Below are 23,680 nucleotides of genomic sequence, written 5' to 3' on the forward strand. Positions count from 1 at the left end.
GACTTGGGTACTCCATGTAACCTCACAATCTCCTTCACATATAGTTTAGTCAGCTTGTCTAGGGAAAAATCAATCTGGATGGGTAGAAAAGGGGATGACTTTGTTAGTCTATTCACAATTACCCAAATTGCATTATAACATTATGGAGTCCTTGGTAATATGTTCCCACTTCCACTCAGGTATGTCTAGGGGCTGTAACAAACCCGAGGGGCGCTGGTGTTCTGCCTTTACCAATTGACAAGTCATGCACTTCTGTACATACTCCGCTATCTCCCTCTTCATATTATTCCACCAGAAATTCTCTTTCAAGTCTTGATACATCTTTGTCCCACCAGGGTGCACTGAATATGGGCTGTTATGTACTTCCCTCATCAGTTCATGCTTCAACTCTTCATCTTGAGGCACACCCAACCTTGATTTATATCTAATGATTCTAGCTGAATCAACATTAAAATCTATCAACTTTTCCTCGTTCATTCTTCCCTTAACCTTCTGTAGAAAAGTATCATCTTTTTGTTTTTCTTTAATCTGATCAAGAATGGAAGGTTTCACAATCAAGTTTGCAACCAACGCTGTAACTTTACCTCCAAGTATAACCTCAATTTCCATCTTCCTTGCATCTTCTATAAGATGAGGCTGATTCGTTATTAGAGCTGCAGAGTATCCTTGTGACTTCCTACTTAAAACATCAGCCACCACATTTGCCTTACCAGGATGGTAGTTAATATTGCAATCATAATCTTTCAATCATTCTAACCATCTTCTCTATCTCAAGTTCAATTCTTTTTGGGTGAAGATGTATTTGAGACTCTTGTGGTCAGTGTATATCTCTCATTTTTCTCCATACAAGTAGTGTCTCCATATCCTCAATGCAAAGATGTCTACTGCCAACTCCGAATCATGAGTTGGGTAGTTTTGTTCATGGGATTTCAATTGTCTTGATGCATATGCGATGATGACCTTTCCATGTTGCATAAGCACACAAGTCAATTCATTTCTTGATGCACCGCTATATATAACAAATCCTCAAGTTCCATATGGCAACTTAAGACAGGTATCGTTACTCATCTTCGCCTCAGCTCTTGCAAATTGCTCACGTTCATCTACCCAACAAAGCTGACTCCTTTTCTAGTGAGTCGAATCAATGGCATTGCAATTTTACAGAATCCTTCAATAAATCTCCTATAATAACCAGTTAGTCCCAGAAAACTCCTTATTTCAGTCATTTCAGTCACATTAGTTGGTCTGGCCCAATCCATGGCGGGGGACCTCGGGTCTTGTCCTGCCACTGTCAAGCCAATTTTAGCATAAAGCTTTTCATTTCTTAGAGTTTGTTGAACTTCTCTCAAATGCTTCTCATGTTCTTCATTAAAAGGCATGACAAGAAATTCATACTGTCCATATCTAGTCTTGAAAGCAATCTTTGACACATCTTCCTCCCTCACCTTCAATTGGTAATAACATAACCTCAAGTCAATCTTAGAGAATACTTTTGTTCCTTGTAGTTGATCAAATGGATCATCAATTCTAGGCAAGGGGTACTTGTTCTTGATAGTAACCTTGTTCAATTCTCTATAATCAATACACAACCTCAACGTCCCATCATTTCTTCTTCTTCTTCTTCTTTTTCACAAATAGGTTTGGGGCTCCCTAAGGAGATACACTAGATCGTAGGAACCCCTTATCCAACAATTCTTGCAGATGTTCTTTCAATTCTTTTAGTTACTTTGGAGCCATTCTATATGAGCTTTAGATTTTGGGGCTATACCAGGGATAAGTTCAATAGCAAATTCCACTTCTCTTTCTGGTGGTAACCCTGACAAGTCTTATGGAAAGACATCAGGAAATTCTTTCCACTGGTACTTTAGGTAAAGCCACCCCAATTATCTCTAAATCTTGCATAGAAGCTAAATACCCTTAGCATCCTGGCTTGAGCAATTTCTTAACTTGGATCGCTGAGATCATTCTTGTTGGGGAAGACTTTATTTTCAATCCTGAGAATTGGATTTCAGGTTCCCCTACAAGTCTTAGTATCATCATCCCCTCATAACATAAAACACTGGCATGATCTACAAGTAGCCAGTCCATTCCAAGAATCACATCAAAATCTTTCACATTTAAAAGACTTCTAATCATCACCTTTCTTTTCCTCTTTCTTTGATCCCTCTGCCTTCTCAATACTTTCATATATTTGAGATCGATGCACCACATCGATATAGGTTCTTAATTGATGAACACCCCTAGCTCTCTGTATATTAACCTAAGCCCTTGCTCAATCTGTTGAGCCTTCATTTCTTTAGTGCTTCTCATATGAGGTGCATATTTAGAGAGCTCCCCAAATTTCTTTTCATAATCGATAACTGACATAAATTCAGATATCTTTCGTAAATACATCATTCATTCATCTTGAGAATGTACACTATCAAAGATACTCATTTTCAAATCCTTTCAATGTCATTTTAGTTTTCGTCATAAGCCTAAGCGAATCATAGAGAATGTACATCTGTCTATACCACCGAAGTGGTTTCAGTCATACCACAGAAGTGGTTTTCAGTCTCAAGGCACAAAGCCATGTACATCTCATTGATTGCTGTTATTGGCTCAAACCCTGTCTTTCCACTTTATAGTCTAACCACAAGGGTTGTGCTTGTCAGCACGATGCCTTTTCATCCATGTTAGTCCAACATTTACACAGTTCTTCATATGAGAAATCATTTGTCATTATGTTTGCAACAAATATACATTTCAAACCAAAATGTAATCATGCATAGACAAAGTAATGTAAACTATTACTCAGCATGCAGTCATAAGCTTAAATACAGAGTTCTTAAACTCATTCAGTTCAATCATACAATCATTCATATCATCATCTCAGTCATTGAAGAACCATTCATCCATAAGATATAATATCTTAGTACATTACTATCATCCATGCAAGTCACACTCCTTACATCATACACTACAGTCATATATATCTATTAGTGAAGATACAAACCTCATATCATACACTACACTCGTATATATGCACGAGTTCAGTCATAATATTCACAATTCGCCTCGGTGTTTCCAGAAATGTCATCACATCACAATTTAATATGACAAACATTCATCCTTCCTAATCACCATACCTTAACTCAACATTTACAAACATCCATTCTTTCCAATTTAGCCATCACAATCTATGACATTATATAGTCAATCCTTTCACTGGCTTTTTCATCTTTCTTTCACTAGTCAAATCCTCAATATTATCAGTCAAACAATTGGTCCTCCGATCAGTCCATTCACTTAATCAAAATTAACTTTCCCCAACTATAAGCCTTCTTCTCTTCATTTCTTATATCATCGGTCTTTCTAGTCTACAGAATCTATTGCTCTGATACCACCTCTGTCACGACCCCAGTTTTCACAGGCTTGGTGGGGCCCACATCACGTACATTCCACTAGGGCACGTGACAGCTCCTCTTCATTAACACCTCTTTATAATCATTAAAACAAAATGCTAGACAAAACATTCTCAAAAACAAACAACCTGGTTGACAATTTGCCTCATAAACATATATATGTACACAGTCTAAAGTCCGGTTATATTTACATTTGACCTTTCAACAGTGTCTAGATCAATACATGCAGTCTCAAAGAAATATATACATTCACTGTCCAGTTATACAAACATCAAACGTAACGAAATGAATGAGATTACATCTACAACTTTAAAGGCATTGACAGATGGCAACACCTTGCCTTTATCATGAATCTGAGTACCTGTCAACATTTACAATAATGAGCTTTGCGCCCGGTAAGCAATAAAGACAACCATGTAAGTAAGTCAGGCAATTTATCATGTATCAATCATCACATCACTGTCATCAAAATCATATAACATCATACATTCCAAACTTTCCTTTCTTTTTCCTTTTCCTGTTCATTTTTCTTTTTCTTTTCTTTTTCCTTTTTCCTTTTTCCTTTTCCCTTTTCTTTTACTTGCATTTCAGTTATCTGACATTATAGTCTTGAGCCTAGGCAAATCCAGAGGATGCACATATCTCTTCACCACCGAAGTGGCTTCTATCTCTTCACCACCGAAGTGGCTTCGTCTCTTCACCACCGAAGTGGCTTCAGTCTCTTCACCACCGAAGTGGCTTCGTCTCTTTCCACCACCAAGTGGCTTCGTCTCTTCACCACCGAAGTGGCTTCAGTCTCTTCACCACCGAAGTGGCTTCTGTCTCTTCACCACCGAAGTGGCTTCTAGGCACAAGGCCTTGTACACCTCGTGGATTGCCATCAGCATAGACTCAATCTTTTCACTTTTCAGTCTTGCTTCATGCCTTCTCATTTGGGTACATAAGTACCAGGACTCTACGAAGCCATTACATTTTATTCCTTTTTCTTTTACTCTTTTCATCTTCAATTCCAGTATTGCATTACCATGCTCGCCCATTTCAATATACATTTTTCATTTCAATCATCATTTAGCATCATATGAGTAAAGTGGACACAACTCCATACAATTCAATCATTTAAACATGAGAGCATGATATCATTCAATCTCATCGAACATCATCAATCTCATGAACAGCCATTCCATCATTTAAATATGAAAACATGATAATTTACATTTAACATGCATAAACATCCTTGCAAATGCATAATTAAAAGTTCAAAACACACTATCAACATTCCATTTCAACCAATTCAATCTAATCATTGAATTGTCATCCAATTCCATGCATTTTGTTCAATACACAACATATATCATGCACTTTCCATGAATTGCATCAATGAATACATAAATAGCTTTTATGTTGCCATGTGCATGTGCTACATATCTATTAAAGGAAAACACCAACTTATCATACATAGGTTGGTCAATATTACTTACCTGTTCCGTGCGTGTCCCGACCTTGGTTCCATCATAATCCGCTCTCCTTGCATCTCGATCGATCAACGAAAATTACAAAACGTAGGGGGCCAACAGGGAATTTTCCCCCTTTTTATATTATTTTCTTTCTCTCTCTCTCCTCCTTTCTCTCTCCTCCCCACGGTTTTCTTCTCTCTCCTTTCTTGTCTTCCTCTTCTGTCTCCACTCCCTCTCTCTCTCCTCTTCTCCCCACTCCTCTCTCCTCTTCCTTTAATGGCTTCCCTCCACTTTCTCCCCTTCCTCCCTCTCCTCTCTCTCCTTCCCTCTCTCTCCTCTTCTCCACGTTCTCCTCTAAGGCCTTTAATGGCTGCCCTTTATCTCTATTTCCCTCTATGCTTCACTTCACTTCCACTTCTTCTCTCTCCTCTAGCTCACTTTTCTTTCTCTCCTCTTGCACGTTCTGTCTCTTCTCTTCTCTTCTTAATATTCTTTAATGGCTTCTTTCTTCTTCAATTTCTTAAACACTCCACTTATTTTCTCTCTCCTTAACTCTTCTTCTCTGTTCTCTCAACTCAACTCACCTCACGGACAAGTAACAACTCCCATTAATCTTCCAACTCTACCATCTTTCTCATTTAATGGCCTTATTATTCATTCTTCATTCTTTCTCTCTCCTTCCTGTATACATTCTGCAACTGCAACTGCAAGTACTTCCCTTTCTCTTTCCTTGCTCTTTCCTCCTCTACTTCCTCTCTCTTCTCTACGTTATTCCCTCTGATTTTCTTGCCTTCACTTCCCTTCCACGTACAGGTAAAATTCTTTCTCCTCTTCTGTAACTTCTTTATTCTTCACTCCACTCTTCTCTCTCAACTAACCTTCCTCTGTTTCCACGCATACTGCCTCTCCTTTTCTGCATCTGATTTCTCAATCTTATCCTAAATGCCACCTCCTCCTCTAATCTCTCTTAAGTCGGTCCTCTTAAGTCGGTTAATATATATGATATATAATATATATAATAATTATAATATATAATATATATATATAATATATATATATATATACATATATAATTATACATATAATATATATTTAATTATAGGACTAATGGGCTTTGTTATGGGCTTGTGGGCCCGCTGTAATATCTTATGCAGGGCCCACTCTGAGGTGCTAATATCAGTAGCTCTAAGTTCCGAAAATCATGCCGACCATTTCCTCGTTTTCAGTTAAGTCTAATTCCACTGTTGTGGACCCACAAACGATGTCTGATCTCGATCACAATGACACGTTCGCCCACAATAATAAAATAATACTAGAAAAAAAAAAAAACCTCAATAGTGTTATATTTACATTATTTAAGAAAAAATTTGGACCGTTTGCCGTAGGTACATCTCATTAATTTCACGTGAAGCAGCCTCGAAGTTTGACATGGACGGTAAAGAATTTATCCTCAAAGTTTGGCATGGACGTATTTTGAATGATCGTTCTGCCCAAAAGTCCCTTGTTTCACATATAAACCTACGACATGGAGCGTTTTGGTTGGTGACGACTGACAACAGTCATAACCAGAGCCTTACAGCTTTGCGATAAGAGTAACCTTCTTCAGTTTATGATTATTTGCGTCTCGCTTCGTCTTCTTCCAGTTTCGTCTGCACAAGAAATTGGAAATGAGTTGGTGGTGGGCAGGAGCAATCGGAGCTGCTAAGGCAATGACGATTTCTCTTACCTTTTGCTTTCTTTAACTCTCTTTGATCTATTGATTTTATTATCTTCTTCTTCTACTACTTTTCATGATAATCGGACTGAATTTGAAATGGGTATGTGTTTGAGCAGAAGAAATTAGCTGGAGATGAAGATCATTCAAAGGAGAAGCACGACAGTGTGGGGCTAGTAATCGGAGTCACCGGAATCGTGGGCAACAGTTTAGCCGAGATTCTTCCTCTACCCGACACCCCTGGCGGTCCTTGGAAGGTCTATGGTGTCGCTCGTCGTCCTCGTCCCTCCTGGAACGCCGATCACCCGATCGAATACATCCAGTGTGATATCTCCGACGCCCAAGAAACCCTAGCTAAGCTTTCTCCTCTCACCGATGTTACCCACATCTTCTATGTCTCCTGGGCTCCTAAAGAAAGCGAATCTGCAAACTGTGAGATCAATGGCGCCATGTTCCACAACGTTCTCAGAGCTGTCATTCCCAACGCGCCCAATCTCCAACACATATGCTTGCAAACAGGGACCAAACACTATCTGGGTTCCTTCGAAGATTTCATCTCAGGCAGGGCTCGTCCTCATGATCCACCCCTTGATGATGATCTTCCTCGCCTTCCTACCCCCAATTTTTACTACACATTAGAAGATATTCTGTTGCAGGAAATCGAGAAGAAGGACAGCTTGACTTGGTCTGTCCTTCGCCCTGGTTGTATCTTTGGCTTCTCACCTTTCAGTTTGATGAACATCATCGGAACTCTCTGCGTTTACGCCACTATCTGCAAATACGAGGGTAAGCCCCTCAGATTCCCAGGCACTCGAGCTGCTTGGAACAATTACGCTGAGGCTTCTGATGCGGATCTGATTGCCGAGCATCACATTTGGGCATCAGTAGATCCTTATGCGAAGAATGAAGCTTTCAATTGCGTCAACGGTGATGTCTTCAAGTGGAAGCATCTCTGGAAAGTTCTTGCAGAGCAATTCGAGATAGATTGCCCTTCCGAATACGAAGAGGGGGTTCCTTCCTTGAAGGAGTTGATGAAGGATAAAGGACCTCTGTGGGATAAGATCGTGAAGGAGAACGATCTAGTACCCACTAAGTTGGAAGATGTAGGATTATGGTGGTTCGCAGATTTTATTCTTGGGGCTCAAGAATCGTTTTTGAGCTCTATGAACAAGAGCAAAGAACATGGCTTTGTGGGTTTCAGGAACTCCACCAAATCTTTTGTTTCTTGGATAGACAAGATGAAGACCTTCAAGCTTGTTCCTTGAGTCTGAACTTGACATGATGTAAGATCTTTCTTTTCTGGTTGGGTTTTTCAAAGCTTCAGCTATGACTCAACAATATCGATTAGTGGAGGAAAGGCGACTTGATTTGGGGTAAGCACTAAGCAATAAGAACTAAAACACAGAGAAGGGAAGGATTGTGTTAGCTTTGATGTTGTTGTAAATTGTAATATGATTAGTATCGTTGTGAATTGTAATGTAATTAGGGTTGTGTTAGCTTTATTCCTTCTTGTGGATTACGCAGCAGACAAATATACAAGCATTTGTAATGCACCAACTTGAGGCATTTTTGGATTTTTGTTCACGGCTGCGAAGATCGTCAAAATCCGACGGAATATTATTCTTCATTTTTTAAAGTTTAAAAGTTTCCAAATTACAATTTTACTTCCCTAGAAGTATTAATTTTACAAAATAACGGCAAGAAACAAATAAAAAAAAAGTCGAGACTTTGTTCTAAACATAACCCAGCCATTGTTCTTACCGCCTTTGTCTCCGGCTACTCAATCGAGAGTTGATGTTGATTGAGTTGATGCTGTGTTTGATCTCTTTCGTGATGGTGTCTCTGTAGAAACAGTGATGGTGGGTCATGACTCATGACCTATTGTTCTTTAGACAAGCATCGCTTTTCAATACTTTGGGTTGTTTGCCTACCTCTGCGTCTCTGTTTTTGCACTCCATTTTTATTAGTTTTTCAAGTAATTTCTATTAGTTTTTGACTAATTTGTTAATAACCATCATCCATTACCTCATGCCCGTATAGCCATTTCTTCGCTCATTTTCCACAGAACCTATCTTCAACTCTGGTTTCATTTTTGACTAGTTGTCAATCAACACCTACAGCTCCAACTCTAATTTTATTACAATAATGGTGTTAATTGTATAATCAATATAAAATCAATGAAGAAGATGTAAGATCTAAAAGAAACAAGAGGAGATTACGTGGTTCGGCCAGAGACCTACGTCCACAAGAGAAATGAGGCTATTGTCTTCAAGTTTTAGGGTTTTACAATGATCCACAATTTATAGGCTTATTTCCACCGCCTTACCCTCTCTATCTGGATACGGGTTATAACCCGACCCAATACAATTTAACAAATGGCGACCCCATCCTCCAATCTGCTAGGGATTTTTTTGTTTTTTTTTTTCTTTTTTTTTGTGGAAAATTGAATAAAAATCGCCTCTGTTCTAGAGAATATATATTAAAATACTTTGAAGAGTTCTTTTCACTCTCCTAAACCCTGAAACAGTTCATAGTGATCTTCCAAGGACCACCTGGGGTATCAGAGAGGGGAAGTACCTCGGCAAGGGTGTGTTGCCCACGATTCCAGTAATGCCGATGATAAAACCCACATTTTCGTACTTGTCTTTTGGAGTATGAATCTCGTATGTCTTTCTGTTCGAATAATGAATTTGATTCAGGTTAGTAAGCAACCAAAGAAACAGACAGGTTTGCTTAGACAATAATTACACAGGGGACGACAAGAAAAGAAAACCAAGTAAGAAAAGAATAAGAAAAAACAAAGGAATTACTGTGTCAGACCCAATTGATCTTGTCCACCACTAGCTAACTCATCTCTCACTATCAGAGATGAACAGTTTAGATACTATAAAAGATGGAGTTTGATCTATAGCTCTTCTTCTTCTCCTGCTCTTGAAGTTGTTAACTCCTCTTCCTTCTACTATGGGTCTTTCCTTTACATTCTTTTCAGTTAGTGGAGCATTCACGGTCCCCTTTCCATTTAGCTAGGTTGGGTGCCAAGTAGAGCATTTATGGAAAAAGAGAAGTGGAGATTGTTCCCTGGTATTCTAGAGTGACAGACAAACACAGGCAAATTCAAAGAATAAGAGAAGTGTTAAAGATTACAGTGATCAATTACACACAATCAAATAGAAAACGAGAAAGACGGAGACACGAATTTTAACTGCTACAACATTAGGTTTTTCACTATATTCTTCTGAAAAACAACAACAACGTTTAATATTTTGTTACAAGAGAATATATATATATATATATATATATATATATATATATATATATATATATATATATATATATATATATAGAAATCCTACGCCACAGTTATTCATGGGCACAAGTCCAACCTGTAAAGAAACTCTAAGGCCCACAGAAACATGGACCTCCTACACGCTATGGGGTGTTGCCCGCATACCCTCGCTCGCTCAGTGAGGAGCAGGACCCACGTATTCCTCGGTAACACAATGAAAAACATGAGCCATACTCAACAAGAAGGATGGTTGACGGAATGAAAAACATGAGCCATACTCAACAAGAAGGATGGTTGACGGTGGCAACTTCAACACAAATAGAAATGAGAAAAGCAAATGCATTAAAAACTATCCCACTGTGCTGACATGGTATTCTTGCAATTTCCTACAATTCACTAAGTAAGAATGTGACAAATGACAATAAGTTATCCAATGAACACAATTATATAAGGGAGAATTTTTTTTTCTTCCTAAAAAATAATCTTTTATTAGCAGTTATGAAAACAGGGGAGAAGGATTTGAAATTTGAGAGTAATTTTGGGGATTTATTAGAGGTAGTTTTTATATGAATTTAATTTTGATTGTTGAATAATTTATTACATCGATATCATCCTATAATTCTTTGATTGGATCCAAGTCGGTTCAATTTGGGTTTTCATTGGATTGATTGTTGTAAATATGTTTAAAACTTTAGGTTTATTATTTTATATAAATATATGTTTTAATACTATTTTTATCCTATGGTTTTTATAATAGAAACTTTAGTCCCACATAGAGCTAATTATCTAGTTTATGTATGGTAAGAACCTATATAATATTACTTTGGGGTTAGTGATCAAACCCTGTGCAACTAATCTGGAAAGCCCATTACTGGGTGAAAATGTAGAGATGCCATTAGAGAGGCATTTTCCTTTAAGAAAGTTAGTTGAATAGGTACCCTCACAAAGAGAAGTGACCTTACCCTTTCACACCCACTCCCTTTGGGGCTCTATATAAACCTATTTTTGAGTTCATTTTTTATATTGAATTTTCTCCTCCTCTTTCTCTCTCTCCCCCGGTTGTTATTCTGTTAAGCATTGAACATACTCTGATTACACCTTAAGGTTTGGGCTGATTGATCTTGGGGTGAAGACACAATTGGTATCCATATTGCACAAATTGGGGTATCTAAATACGTTAAAGAAAATACCTATAGTATGCTCCAGCTCTGACAAAGTGTTGTGACTACAATAACCTTTCAAAGGTTCATATAGATTCCTCCTCAACAAATTTCAACATTGGTCTCCATCAGTTAAATATTGGAGAGAACTGAACTACCAGCAGAAGAAGTGTATGTTACTACAAACTTCTTTTGGTGATGGCACTAGAACCGTATATAAAGGAAACGGAACTGTGTTGTTAGAAATCACTTGTACCACACAGAAAAAGTCTTGCTAGGAATAATGAAAGATGTACTTCATTGCCTTGTTAGGAATAATTGTGGGCATGGCAACTCGGACCAATATCAATTCATTTCATTTCCTTGTAGATGTGTGACATGTGTTTTAACATCACATCAAATGGTGGCAATAAATGTCACACATCTACAAGAAAATGGATATGGATGATCCATTTCTGAAAATGAAATGAACCTGATAAATTTCCATGGCAACCCCCCAAACCGATCTTTTGTCACAGTGATCACGTACAAAGAAGAAAAGTAGAGAGAGATGATGTGAAATTCACACTTTTAAAAAACAAATCCCAAAATTCTTTCTTATTCTTCCACCCAACTACTAGTAGGCCTCAACCTTTTCATTCTTCTCCTGCTATCTGCAACACCTCACGTTGGGTGGCTTAGGCCATACCCAACCTTAGCCTGGAGAGCTAAATACCCCAAACCAAACCCCATTGATTTACTCTAATACGGTAGAGTTAGCCATGTTTTACTCTTATCTTGAGATTTTAACCCTCAAAAAACGAATTGCATAAGATAGTGGCACCAAGAAGATTTGAATTCTTGACCTCTTATTATTAGTTGTGAAAACTTAGTTGGAGAAATTTTAACGTTGCCAACTAGGTTAACCCTCTGAGAAACTTACTTGAATGCTCGATTGAATAATTATCAAGGCCTAATATATGAACAATTCTAATTTGGCTAAACCAACACAGGATTAGATAGGGCCAAATTGGATTGGCCCAAGGGTAAATCCGAACCCTACTAGACCCCGCAAGGACCAATTACTTTGTAATCCAAATCCCAAACCCACCCTTCGGATTAAAAAAGAACTTAGGTTGGGTTCAAGGCAGGTTTGGACTGATTCAAACCAATAGGGTTTTATTGACCCCCTGTAACAAACACTACATCTTCCTCCACGACCAGCATTTCCCAACCCATGCAAAGCCGAACCCACCGAATAGTGGGTTCCTGAACTTTTCTACTTAAGTTGGTGGAAAAATAATTTGATATTTTTTGGTTTGAGTTATTTTCATGCCTCCCACTTAAGTTGAGCCTAAGTTCCGACCGCCCACTTAAGTGGGAAATATATCAAATTGCCCACTTTTTGCAAAATATCGAATTATCCACAATTACTTTTCTGCTAACTTTGAAACTGAAATGATCATTTTGTTTATGGGGGTGAAGGAAAATATAAATTTGTATTTTTATCAAATCAAATTTCACTTAATTTTTGAAAATTTATAAGAAAACTGTCTGGTTCACTCGATTCACTTGAACATGGTGAGATCGATTTATGTCAAAACTAATCAATAATAATCCATGAATTGATAGTGCCGCTGTAATTGTGGATGATCATCATTCAGTTAAAAGCTAACTGATCAAGATACCATTGAAAATCTGGGCAAGGATTGTTTATATTCATTCATATGAACCATCAATTACCTCTACAGCGAGTAGGCTTTCCTTCGCCTTTGGGCTGCTGTTCCTTCTCCATGTTCGTGCTCATCTCTCTCTCTCTCGGTGTGTCTCAGAGTGCTTAAAGAAAGAACTGAGAAACCAGCATTTTATTTGAAATTCGCACCAACTGGGTGACGAAACCTGTTCGTGGGGTTTGTTAATTTTAGTCAATCCGTAGTCCAGTGATGGCCTGATGGGTTTACTCAAGATTTTCAAACCATTAATTTGTTAATGGTCAACATCGAAATCCATTAATTTGTTAATGGTCAACATCAAAATCTCGACCGTCTGGTTTACAAAAGTGAAAAACTTTTACATTTTTCAAAAATGAACACTTATTAGACAATAATTTAGGCCCAATGGCGCCATGAATAATTCGTTCGGCACAAAGATCCCATGTTCACATATAAATCAACAACATGGAGGGTTTTGATTGGTGACAACTGACAACAATCAAAACCAGAACCTTACAGCTTTGCTATAAGAATAACCTTCTTCAGTTCCTTTATTATTTGCGTCTCTCTTCGTGTTCTTTCAGTTTCGTAGACACAAGAAATTGAAATGAGTTGGTGGCGGGCAGGAGCAATCGGAGCTGCTAAGGCAATGATAGTTCCTCCTACCTTTTGCTTTCTTTTGCTCTCTTTGATCTATTGATTTTATTATCTTCTTCTTCTTCTTCTTCTTCTTCTACTACTTTTTCCTGATAATCTGATTGAATTTGAAATGGGTTTGTGTTTGAGCAGAAAAAATTAGCTGGAGATGAAGATCATTCAAAGGAGAAGCAGCACGACAGTGTAGGGCTAGTAATCGGAGTCACCGGAATCGTGGGCAACAGTTTAGCCGAGATTCTTCCTCTGCCCGACACCCCCGGCGGTCCTTGGAAGGTCTATGGTGTCGCTCGTCGTCCTCGTCCCTCCTGGAACGCCGATCACCCGATCGAATACATCCAGTGTGATATCTCCGACGCCCAAGAAACCCTAGCTAAGCTTTCTCCTCTCACCGATGTTACCCACATCTTCTATGTCTCCTGGGCTGATAAAGGAAGCGAGTCTGCAAACTGTGAGATCAATGGCGCCATGTTCCACAACGTTCTCAGAGCTGTGATTCCCAACGCGCCCCATCTCCAACACATATGCCTGCAAACAGGGACCAAACACTATGTGGGTTCCACCGAAGAAATCATGTCAGGCAGGGCTCGTCCTCACGATCCACCCTTTGACGATGATCTCCCTCGCCTTCCTACACCTAATTTTTACTACACATTGGAAGATATTCTGTTGCAGGAGGTCGAGAAGAAGGAGAGCTTGACTTGGTCTGTCATTCGCCCTGATTTTATCTTTGGCTTCTCACCTTTCAGTTTGATGAACATCATAGGCACTCTCTGCGTCTACGCCACTATCTGCAAACACGAGGGTAAGCCCCTCAGATACCCAGGCTCTCGAATTGCTTGGAACAATTACGCTGAGGCTTCTGATGCGGATCTTATCGCCGAGCATCACATTTGGGCATCAGTAGATCCTTATGCGAAGAATGAAGCTTTCAATTGCGTCAACGGCGATGTCTTCAAGTGGAAGCATCTCTGGAAAGTTCTTGCAGAGCAATTCGATATGGATTGCCCTTCCGAGTACGAAGAGGGTGTTCCTTCCTTTCAGGAGTTGATGAAGGATAAGGGACCTGTGTGGGACAAGATCGTGAAGGAGAACGATCTAGTTCCCACAAAGTTGGAAGATGTTGGAATGTGGTGGTTTGCAGATGCTTGTTTTGGGCTTCCAGAAATGTTTATGAGCTCCATGAACAAGAGCAAAGAACATGGCTTTGTGGGTTTCAGGAATTCTACCAAATCCCTTGTTTCTTGGATAGACAAGATGAAGGCCTTCAAGCTCGTTCCTTGAGTCTGAACTTGACAGGATGTAAGATCTTTCTTTTCTGGTTAGGTTTTTCAAAGCAGGTTCAGCTATTATTCAACAGTGTCGATCAGTGGAGGAAAGGTGATTGGATTTGAGGGAGATAGAGAGTTGTTGTTGAAAATTGTAATGTGATTAGCATCGTCCGTAATGGATTGTTGTCGCTACTGTTGTGGTGCTTGAAGTTTTTTCTGAAAAACAATAAGACTTTATTTCTTCTTGTGGATTACGTTGTATAAGCATCAGTTGTAATGCACCAAGTGGAGGCACGAGTGGGATTTTTACTTGCAGCAGCCATTGCTGAGTGCTGGCTGTTGGTAACGGTGGTGATTGCACCAAGTTATCAAAATTTAATTCGAATGGTTGAAAATCAAATTACATGAATTTATATATAAATATTATTTTTTATTGCCAATGGAGGAGTAGTAGGATGATTAGGAACCTGCTTGCTCCTGTGGAGAGATTTGTGTTCAATCCTTATGGCGGATATGTAATATCCTCATCCTCAATTTCCCTAACTTTGTTACAGAAAAAAAATAAAAAATTGTACTTTAAAGTTTAAAGTTTTCTAATTTACAAAATCAGATCCTTCTGTTTCCCTGGTCTCACGGCTTCTTTGCCTGTGTAGTTATGAAGATTCTGCATTCCAAATCCAAACCTACAAATCAAAATCTGAGATTAGAAAAATGGATTCTATCAGTTTTAAAGAGAACAAAAGATATAACTCAACTCAACTCACCTGCTTTATTGGCGGCAGCAACAAAATTGGTTTAGCCAGAATCCATCGGTGGTTAGGGCGGAGATAGTTGAATTGCTTTTAAGGCATGCTTTGATTGGATGAAAACCGAACAAATAGCAGCTTTGAACAAATAAATGCTTTGATATTTTAAAGCTTCGTAGGCGCTTGTAGAGATAAATTCTTGAATAGGATTCGAACGCCTGTGTCATAGTTTGCGAATACCTGGTTCGAATTTTAATGGAATCCTAAATCAGACGGAGAGGGATTTAGGGTTTGCTGCGAGAGATAACATCTGATCGTGGTGAAGCCCCACCGATGCATTCCGGCGAAACCAATTTTGTTGAATCCATTTTTCTAATCTCAGATTTTGATTTGCAAGTTTGGATTTAGAATGCTAAATCTTCATGACTACACACGCACGGAGGAAGCCCTGAGAACAGGGAAACAGAAGAACCTGATTTGTATTTAAATTAGAACACTTTAAAAGTTAAAATATAAAAATATAAACCCATATTATTTGATTTTGAATCGTTGGATCTTATTTTGATGACGTGGTGCAATCCCCACCGTTAGCAGCAGCCAGCAGCGGCTGCTGCAAATAAAAATCCGCACGTCTGGCTTGCGGTCTTGTTTGGATTGGATTTTTGTTTGAACGGTGTGTGGTCCGCATGGTTTGAATACAATGGCGTATTATTCTTCATTTTTAAAAATTTAAAAGTTTCTGAAATTACAATTTTACATCCCTAGGAAATATTTAATTTACAAAATAAAGGCAAGACTTGTACCTTTGTCTCCGGAGTCTGGACTCCTGAGATGGTTACTTGAATCCTCGATTAAATAAATCAACACAGGATCAAGTAGGGCTCGCCCTGACTGGATTAGCCAAGGGACAAAACCAAACCCTACCAGACCCGCCAAGACCAATTATTTTGTAATACATACACACCCTTTGATTAACAAAGTAGGATTGAACTTAAGTGGGGTTCACGGCAGCTTTGGACCGATTCGAGCCAATAGGGTTTTATTGACACCCCTACTGTAACCAATGCTACTTCTTCCTCAAATGGGTGAAATCCAATCCATTTATACGTCACATCAAGTATAAATAGATTTCATCCATTTGATGTGGTGTTGGGACACATGTCACACATCTATTAGGAAATGAATAATCCGTTTCTGACAAGGAAATGGACTAGATAAATTTCCCAGGTATTTAGTAATCAAACCTTCCTGAGCAAAAATACATTATCTGTTCAATTACAATATATATCCACAAAAAAAACTCATCTTCAACTCAATCAGCTCAACAGAAGACTAGATTATCAAGCACAATTCGAAGATTAGGTTATCAAGCACAACTCGAAGATTACCCACTGCCATTGCAATAACACAGATAGATGATTTCCTTCCAGATAAATATTTTTAGCAAAAAGCATGTCCAGTGATGAAAGTTTGTTCCCTAAAGAGCATTGAGGAACAATATTCAACATACTATCAATCCTCGCGTAGATTAACAATGCTCAATTTTTTTTTCACTTATAGAAGACCCAAGAAGTTGCATGAAGAAACCCAGCAGATGTGCTTGACGCATTGAACACAAATTTCCCCTGTACAAAACAGTTCAGTGGATGGCTTTCGTGTTCTTGAATCCATCTGTTCCCCCCTTGAAGATGATTCTCCCATTTTCTTCCCAGAGAAAATAGTCTCACTTGATGAAGTGAAGATTAATCAACCCAAAAACCTCAAGAAACCCAACACGCTCCCTTTTGTCACAGTGTTCTTGAGAGAGTTGATGATGCAATATGAGTCAATATGTATCCAACGTATCCATATTGGATACAACCAATTCTATACATATCCATCTATCTCTCTAATAAATTGCACTAAAACGCATTAAATATGCTCCACTCGTGGAGCGTATGTATATATATTCCATATTTTCCCTAACAAATACCTCATTTCCTTTCTTAATCCTCCACCCGAGACTCTACCAATGGATCCTACATTTCCACCTTTCCCACCCCTTCAGAGTACTCTAAATTAAGCTAATTTCATACAAGATTGAATAGAGGACTTGACTCAATTCATTCCATCAGCGTTGTTAATTCACTAATCAAGTACCTAACACTTTCCCAACTCGAAACTCCATTGCAAACCAACCTGGAATTTTATCAACTCCATTTTTGACAAAGAAATGGATCATTCATTTTATCTCTAAATGAAAAACACATCCATCAATTACATCCAAAAATTGAGGTAAGATTTATAAGATAAAAATATCTTTTATTTTAATTTAATCTCAACTTCTGATGTACATTCATCAGGTTCAACTGAGCATTCCTTTGCCTTTCTACAAATTTTCTTACCCTTTTCTTTTCTCTTTTCCCTAGAAGCAAGTCTTCTTCACCATCGCCCAGCAAGTCCCACAAGTCACAGCCCGGGACTTATACAGAATTCCACCAATTATATAGCAGACCATATGACCATATTTTATAATAAAATCTTCCTCAGCAAAATGCAGCTCTGTTTGTTACAATATATCCACAAAAAATCATTTTGAACTCAATAAGCTCAGCAACAGTAAATTATTAAGCATGAGTTGAAGATTATCTACTGGCTACTGCCATTGGAAATTAAAGACAGATACTTGATTTTTAACAAAAAAACGTAATTAGTAATAAAAAAGCAAATGTTGCATTTCACAAGTTTGTTCCCTAAAGAGCATCGACAAACAACATTCGACATACTATCAATCCTTACGAAGATTAAAAATGCTCAATCTTTCTACTTACTGAAGACCTAAGAAGTTGCATAAAGAAACCCTGCACGTATGTCTGATGCATTAAACACAAATTTCCCATGTACAAAACAGTTCAGTGGATGGCTTTCCTGCTCCTGAATCCATCTGTTCCCCTCGTGAATTTGAGTCTCCCGTTTGCTTTCCAGACAAACAAATAAGACTTACTTGATGAAGTGCGGATTGATCAACCCAGAGACCTCAAGAAACCCAACGCGCTCCCTTCCTCCAAATATGTTCTTCAGCTTCTCATCACACACTATAATCTTCTTGTTCTCTGGATCCTAGATATACAGAAAGAGCAAGAGGGGAGAGAACGAAAGGTTGATCAGTGAATTATACCACAAACTCATCGACAGGGTCAACTGTGATATAGTTCAGTTTCATTATATAAAAATAAAATTTCAGATCATCCATTGCAGCAATAACTAGAATCTGTACATCACATCAAAATCTGTAAGAAATGAAAAATAAAAATATAGATTCATCTGCAATTACACTACATGGTTCAAAAGGTCCTTATTGGGAGGGAAAAAGATTAAAGAGAAACTAACATTCCCACCTCCTGAGTTAGCCCCTAATGTTAATACCACCCCAAAACAAATAAAAAATCAGCAAGACCCCTACAAATAAGATAGTTTTTTAAAAGACAGAAATACCCATCTGATGTAAAGTATCTAGCATACTCATTTAACCAAAAGAACAAATTACTTGAACCAAGAAAAGAATAAAAATGTAAATAGCATTATCCCTAAAACAAAAGTAAAATTATGGCAATGATTCCCCGACAAATCTCTCTACAAAATGATTTCATCTTTGTCTGATTGGTTCTTTTAATTAAAAGGGTATAATAGATACTCAACATCCTTGAAGGGGTATTTTTGTCCTTTCAACAAATAACATGTTGGTTGGGGTCTGTCGGGCGGCATTAATATCAGGGGTAACTCAAGGAGTGGCACCTATAATTTCCCAAAAACTCAAGAGGTTAAAAGCAATTTTGTCCAAGCTTTCAAAGGCCCAATTGTGAGGCCAAGTGACTAAAGTAAACCAATATCTGAGGATGATGAGTTAGAAGTGCATTAAACAAACTACTGACATACCAAGGAATGATAAAATGCCTTGCTATGTTACTGTGAATTCTACTTCCCTAAAAACTGAGTTCAAACACTGAATAGGAAGAGATTTTATCAAAATTTTCAGGTATGATATTGCAGCTAACATCCAAAGGAGAAGAACTGGGAGATTCACTGTTGCAACTAAAATCAGAGCCCAGATCAACTCATGAATGGTCAAGTGCATTATACCCAATCTTCTGCTCTTCCATTCCAATCCAAATATGGGTGCAAATGTCTCAGCCAGGTCCACTCAGGATTGGCAGACTCCAATCCTGCCACTGATCCCACGTTTTAAATCCTCAGGTGGGAATGCATTGTTTGTTTTGGTTATAAACCAAATCAACTTGAGAAGTTCAACTCCTTGAAAGAATATCTGCAACCCTGAAGGCAGGGCTACCTTCACTTCATCCTTCACTCTTCTTCTTCTTCTTCTCCTCCTCCCTTAGCACCTGCAAATCAATTCTTCTTTCCTGCAGCATTACTTTTTTAGTTTTGCACCCTAAAAACCTAAGATAAGTACAGAATCTTCAAATCCTACATCCACTGGTTTAAAAATCCAAACATATTGCAGAACACAGAGTTGCAGCTGCTGTGAACTCACACCATAAACCATCATTAAACTCTGTGAACTGCAGCATAAACTAAGAGAAAGGTTGACAGAATACAAAGGTAGCAACACAGCCGCTTTCCAAGAGAATAAAAAAGACAGACTGAGTTTTTCTTCTTCCTTTTCGCATGAACCAGGTTCCATGAAATTTACATCACACTGCTAGTTAATCTTTTCTTTCAATTAATAAATATAGAGAGTACAGCACAAAGCTATGATGATGTGGACTATAAAACAGTTCAGATGTCTAGAATTAAAGCAACACTTTCATTGTTTCTTGGATCATTGAAACGTGATATGCACCAACACTCTTACTCAAGGTGGTTTAGGGCAACAAAATTGAAGAAAAGAAGGGCATGAAAGATGATTGCCTGCATTCACAATTAGGGATTACTAAATGACTCGAGCACATCTTATACTTCAATAACTACAAGAAGTAATTCCTCACCTCTTCTTGATCTACCAGATCACAAACCTCTACCCAGAAAGATGCGCTCAAGTTACTGCACATTCTTGTGGTGGGGTTGATAACAAAAGTTGAAACAGGTTACTCCAGTCCTTGTCCAAGTAAAATCTTCCCGGCTTTAACCTAGGTTGTATTGGAAAGTTTAGTAGCTCTAGGGAGGCACGACTTACTCCCTTCATTGCCAAGTTTATTTGGGAATGAAGATTCATAATTGCAGGCTAGTCTGTCGGTCACTCATATATTATCTGGCACAACACAAGGATTTGAGACTAATGGAAAGAACTAGTTTGTGTACAGAAACTAACAATATTGAAGTTGACTAAGCACCAATCCTGGACAGATAAACAGCACATAATATCATGAAAAATCTCACCAAAATATTCAAATATCACATCCATTAAATGTATTCGAGAGAGTAAAGTTTATATCCCCCTACCCAAAAAGCAGTGTTGGCGCAAAAAAGCATATTATGGTAAATAAGAGGTAACATAAGAGAGCAAATGACAAAAACGAGAAAATAGAGTTTCAACAAGAAACTAAGTCCCAGCACTTCAAATGTAGTTTTGCAGAAGAAAACCAGAGAATACACTGATATTGTTAAGCAGATAATCGGACAAAAATGAACCTTATCCAGTCATACCAAGACTCATAGCATAAAACACACAAAGCAAATCAAGCCAATGAGTTGAATACACACCAAATAACAGATATGCAATGACAGTCTTATACAAGCAGATAATAACGCACAGATTCACCGGTATTTCCAATGGAAGCTTTGGGGTTTCATTCAGTACTATCACTTTAGAAACATTTATCTAATAGAGAGGAGAGAAATGGATTGAACCTGAAGATTGTGCTGCTTGATGTAAGCCCAAATCTGCTTAAGGGCTTGGGTGCGAGGGATTTCAGAAACACCGAGAAACTCTTGCATCATAGGAGAAACTGGTTTGGGCTTAGTGATGCCCCTGGGCGGTCGGTTCCCTGTTGTGGAAGAAGCAGGCTTATCAGAGCAGGTGACAAGACGGAGCATAGGCAGCTTAGCCGCAGGAGAGGAAGCGGCGGCGAAGCGGAGAGTCGATGCAGAGGTGGCTGCAAACGCCTCGCCTGCAACAAAACCCGAGCAACTACATCCTAACGACATTGCCATTCTTCCTCTGAAGAGTGTTTCTCCGTCTAAAATCGATTTGCAGAGTACCCCCAGTTTAGGGTTTAACGATATCGTTTGAAAGAGTGGGAGTGGATAGAATCCTCAGAGACCCTCAGATCATTTTCTCTACTCTTGACGACGCTGGTGTGGCACAGTATGGTTGGACATGTTCGTGATAGAATCTGAGCTTTCGATTTTCGAAAACCTGGCCAACCTCGCTTTTCGAGCGCCTTTGGCCGCTTTGGCAAATAATCAAATGAAACGGTCAGTGACTCAGTGACTTGACTCAGTGCCAGTGGTGGGGTCGCGGATACGAGTTGGGACTTGCAGACTTTCGTCGAACCTCAGCGCCTTTTACAACACCAAGCCCAGCCCAGCCCAGCCCAGCCCATGCAAGTCCAAATCTTATTGGAGTCCAATTTCCCAGCCCAATCCATTCATCCTCAGGATCCAGAGAACAATCTATTTAAATATTTCTTTTGAAGACAATGCTGGTATTTCCACTTCCAACTTGTAAATCAATATTCCTTTCAACCCAAAAAAAAATGATTAAATATATTTTTATCCCTATTCTTATCACATGTGTTGTCTTAAGTTGAATATTTTTTTCTCTGGGATGCATAAATAAGGCCAGAGATCCAAGAGAAGCTGACAGAAACTTGGGGTAATTGTCTGCACAATCACCTCGACACCCAGAGGTAGATCCAAAAAAATATCAAAGACTCCCTCAAAAATTAAGGGTATTTTCGACAGCAACAACATTGACATCTCAAGAGATCTTACAGAAAGAATTTTAAGATATATTTATGTCACCTAATGATCTAGCAAACAAACCACCCAAATCCTTACTAGTGGAGAGGCAAGTAATCACCTCTAGGGAATTAGATTCAACGAATAAGGATTGGAAACCCCTCGTGATAAACATCATCAAGCCTTCGTTGAGCATTGAAAAGTCTACTTCAAGTATTTTGTTGAATATTTAAAATGCATTACATGATATTAAAACAAAGTTATTGAATATAAGCTCATGCTTCACATTGTGTTGCCCACAGACACAAAAGTCGAAGTTCCACATTTCCTTGTGACCTCAAAGTTTTCTTACAATTTGGGTTTTTGCCGATGAATAACTGTGGCTTAGGATTTCTAAGCACATATATATATTCTCTTATAACAAAACATCTGATGTAGTTGTTTTGAGAAGATTATAATAAAAAACCTAATGTTAGACGTAATTTTATATTAAAGTAAATCAAGGTAAAATTCATCTCTTTTTTTCTTGTTTTCTGTTTGATTGTGTGTGATCGATCCTTCTAATCCTAACAAACGTATGGTCTAGTATTATCTATACGTACACATCCGTATCTGTTCCCATTCTTCATATAATCTAAACTAATTGTGATCTCAAATCTTAATACCTATAAACAAGTTAAGATCGACTTCTCAACACCTTACTTGCATAAGCAGAAGAAGAAAGGGGAGGATACCATCACCTTCACTTTTAAGTAGGACACTCTACTTACCGGCAGTTGGTTTGTTTTTAGTTTTCTTTGGTTGTCTTAGGAAGTCATGTATACACTCAACTCGGATTTGAGAAGTTGAGTTGAGAAGACGACCAAGTAAAGGAAAAAGGAGAAGCAATGGGCCAACGGTCGGATGTTAGAATGTTAAGATCACACCATTAAAACCGTTAGTACAAATTTGACCCGACCATCAAGCATCAGATCTTCTCTCACTTTCTGGGCCCCACGCGAAAAGCAAAAATACACTATTATATCTATCTATCTCCATCTAGAATCCCAGATCCAGCAAAAATTGATGGACGAATTCCAAAAAACCTAAGAAAAGAAAACTGAAGCTGAGTTGACCCACCACCACCCTCTCCGAGCTGTAAAATATAATCTTTTCCTTTCCATTGCCATCAATTCTCAATTTAAAAGAATTCTCAATTTCCCAAGTCACCTCATCATTAACATTCTACTTCGTAATGATGCTATATAAATAAAATGGAATTCAATGTTCAACCCACGACTACAACGGCAAAAAGTGATGTATGTGTCTCAGCAACTGTAACACCTTGCTCTTTTTTTTTTTTTCTTTGTTTTTCAAAAAATCGTTCTATGTCACCGTGTCGGTAGTGTTGGTCACTGTCA

At 38.4% G+C, this 23,680-nt stretch overlaps 4 protein-coding genes across 4 annotated transcripts; 2 read left to right on the forward strand and 2 right to left on the reverse strand.

Moving 5' to 3' along the window:
* Positions 1–132: 132 nt before the first annotated feature.
* LOC149014651 (uncharacterized) lies at positions 133–2,573 on the reverse strand. Its single transcript, XM_089155300.1, has 3 exons — positions 2,514–2,573; positions 1,108–1,445; positions 133–676 (listed from the first exon to the last, which is right to left on the reverse strand). Exons 1-3 carry the CDS (start codon positions 2,571–2,573, stop codon positions 133–135), a joined length of 942 nt encoding a protein of 313 aa, XP_089011426.1.
* Positions 2,574–6,346: 3,773 nt separating this feature from the next.
* Positions 6,347–8,187, forward strand: LOC149014652 ((S)-8-oxocitronellyl enol synthase ISY1-like). The gene is made up of 2 exons (XM_089155497.1): positions 6,347–6,564; positions 6,692–8,187. Exons 1-2 carry the CDS (start codon positions 6,526–6,528, stop codon positions 7,835–7,837), a joined length of 1,185 nt encoding a protein of 394 aa, XP_089011623.1. The 5' UTR covers positions 6,347–6,525; the 3' UTR covers positions 7,838–8,187.
* A 5,033-nt stretch (positions 8,188–13,220) lies between these two features.
* LOC149014653 ((S)-8-oxocitronellyl enol synthase ISY1-like) lies at positions 13,221–14,887 on the forward strand. The gene is made up of 2 exons (XM_089155703.1): positions 13,221–13,355; positions 13,499–14,887. The coding sequence occupies exons 1-2, from the start codon at positions 13,317–13,319 to the stop codon at positions 14,645–14,647; spliced, it is 1,188 nt and encodes a 395-aa protein (XP_089011829.1). The 5' UTR covers positions 13,221–13,316; the 3' UTR covers positions 14,648–14,887.
* Positions 14,888–17,765: 2,878 nt separating this feature from the next.
* Positions 17,766–21,712, reverse strand: LOC149014654 (uncharacterized). The gene is made up of 2 exons (XM_089157080.1): positions 21,228–21,712; positions 17,766–18,479 (listed from the first exon to the last, which is right to left on the reverse strand). The coding sequence occupies exons 1-2, from the start codon at positions 21,528–21,530 to the stop codon at positions 18,360–18,362; spliced, it is 423 nt and encodes a 140-aa protein (XP_089013206.1). The 5' UTR covers positions 21,531–21,712; the 3' UTR covers positions 17,766–18,359.
* Positions 21,713–23,680: the final 1,968 nt, after the last annotated feature.

The sequence above is a fragment of the Hakea prostrata genome, chromosome 5, assembly GCF_041222555.1.
Source record: "Hakea prostrata isolate BN-2017 chromosome 5, UWA_Hpros_2, whole genome shotgun sequence".
NCBI lineage: Eukaryota > Viridiplantae > Streptophyta > Magnoliopsida > Proteales > Proteaceae > Hakea > Hakea prostrata.

What these genes read in the sequence shown, in the direction of transcription:
- LOC149014654 (XM_089157080.1), bottom strand. Translation starts at nt 21,530, where the DNA reads ATGGCAATGTCGTTAGGATGTAGTTGCTCGGGTTTTGTTGCAGGCGAG. An exon ending in TCAAGCAGCACAATCTTCAG is followed by an intron (nt 18,480 to 21,227) that starts GTTCAATCCATT and finishes CTGTATATCTAG; the next exon opens with GATCCAGAGAACAAGAAGAT.
- LOC149014653 (XM_089155703.1), top strand. Translation starts at nt 13,317, where the DNA reads ATGAGTTGGTGGCGGGCAGGAGCAATCGGAGCTGCTAAG. An exon ending in GAGCAATCGGAGCTGCTAAG is followed by an intron (nt 13,356 to 13,498) that starts GCAATGATAGTT and finishes GTGTTTGAGCAG; the next exon opens with AAAAAATTAGCTGGAGATGA.
- LOC149014651 (XM_089155300.1), bottom strand. Translation starts at nt 2,573, where the DNA reads ATGGCTTTGTGCCTTGAGACTGAAAACCACTTCTGTGGTATGACTGAA. An exon ending in TGACTGAAACCACTTCGGTG is followed by an intron (nt 1,446 to 2,513) that starts GTATAGACAGAT and finishes TACCAATTGAAG; the next exon opens with GTGAGGGAGGAAGATGTGTC. An exon ending in AAAGGAGTCAGCTTTGTTGG is followed by an intron (nt 677 to 1,107) that starts GTAGATGAACGT and finishes TGTTTTAAGTAG; the next exon opens with GAAGTCACAAGGATACTCTG.
- LOC149014652 (XM_089155497.1), top strand. Translation starts at nt 6,526, where the DNA reads ATGAGTTGGTGGTGGGCAGGAGCAATCGGAGCTGCTAAG. An exon ending in GAGCAATCGGAGCTGCTAAG is followed by an intron (nt 6,565 to 6,691) that starts GCAATGACGATT and finishes GTGTTTGAGCAG; the next exon opens with AAGAAATTAGCTGGAGATGA.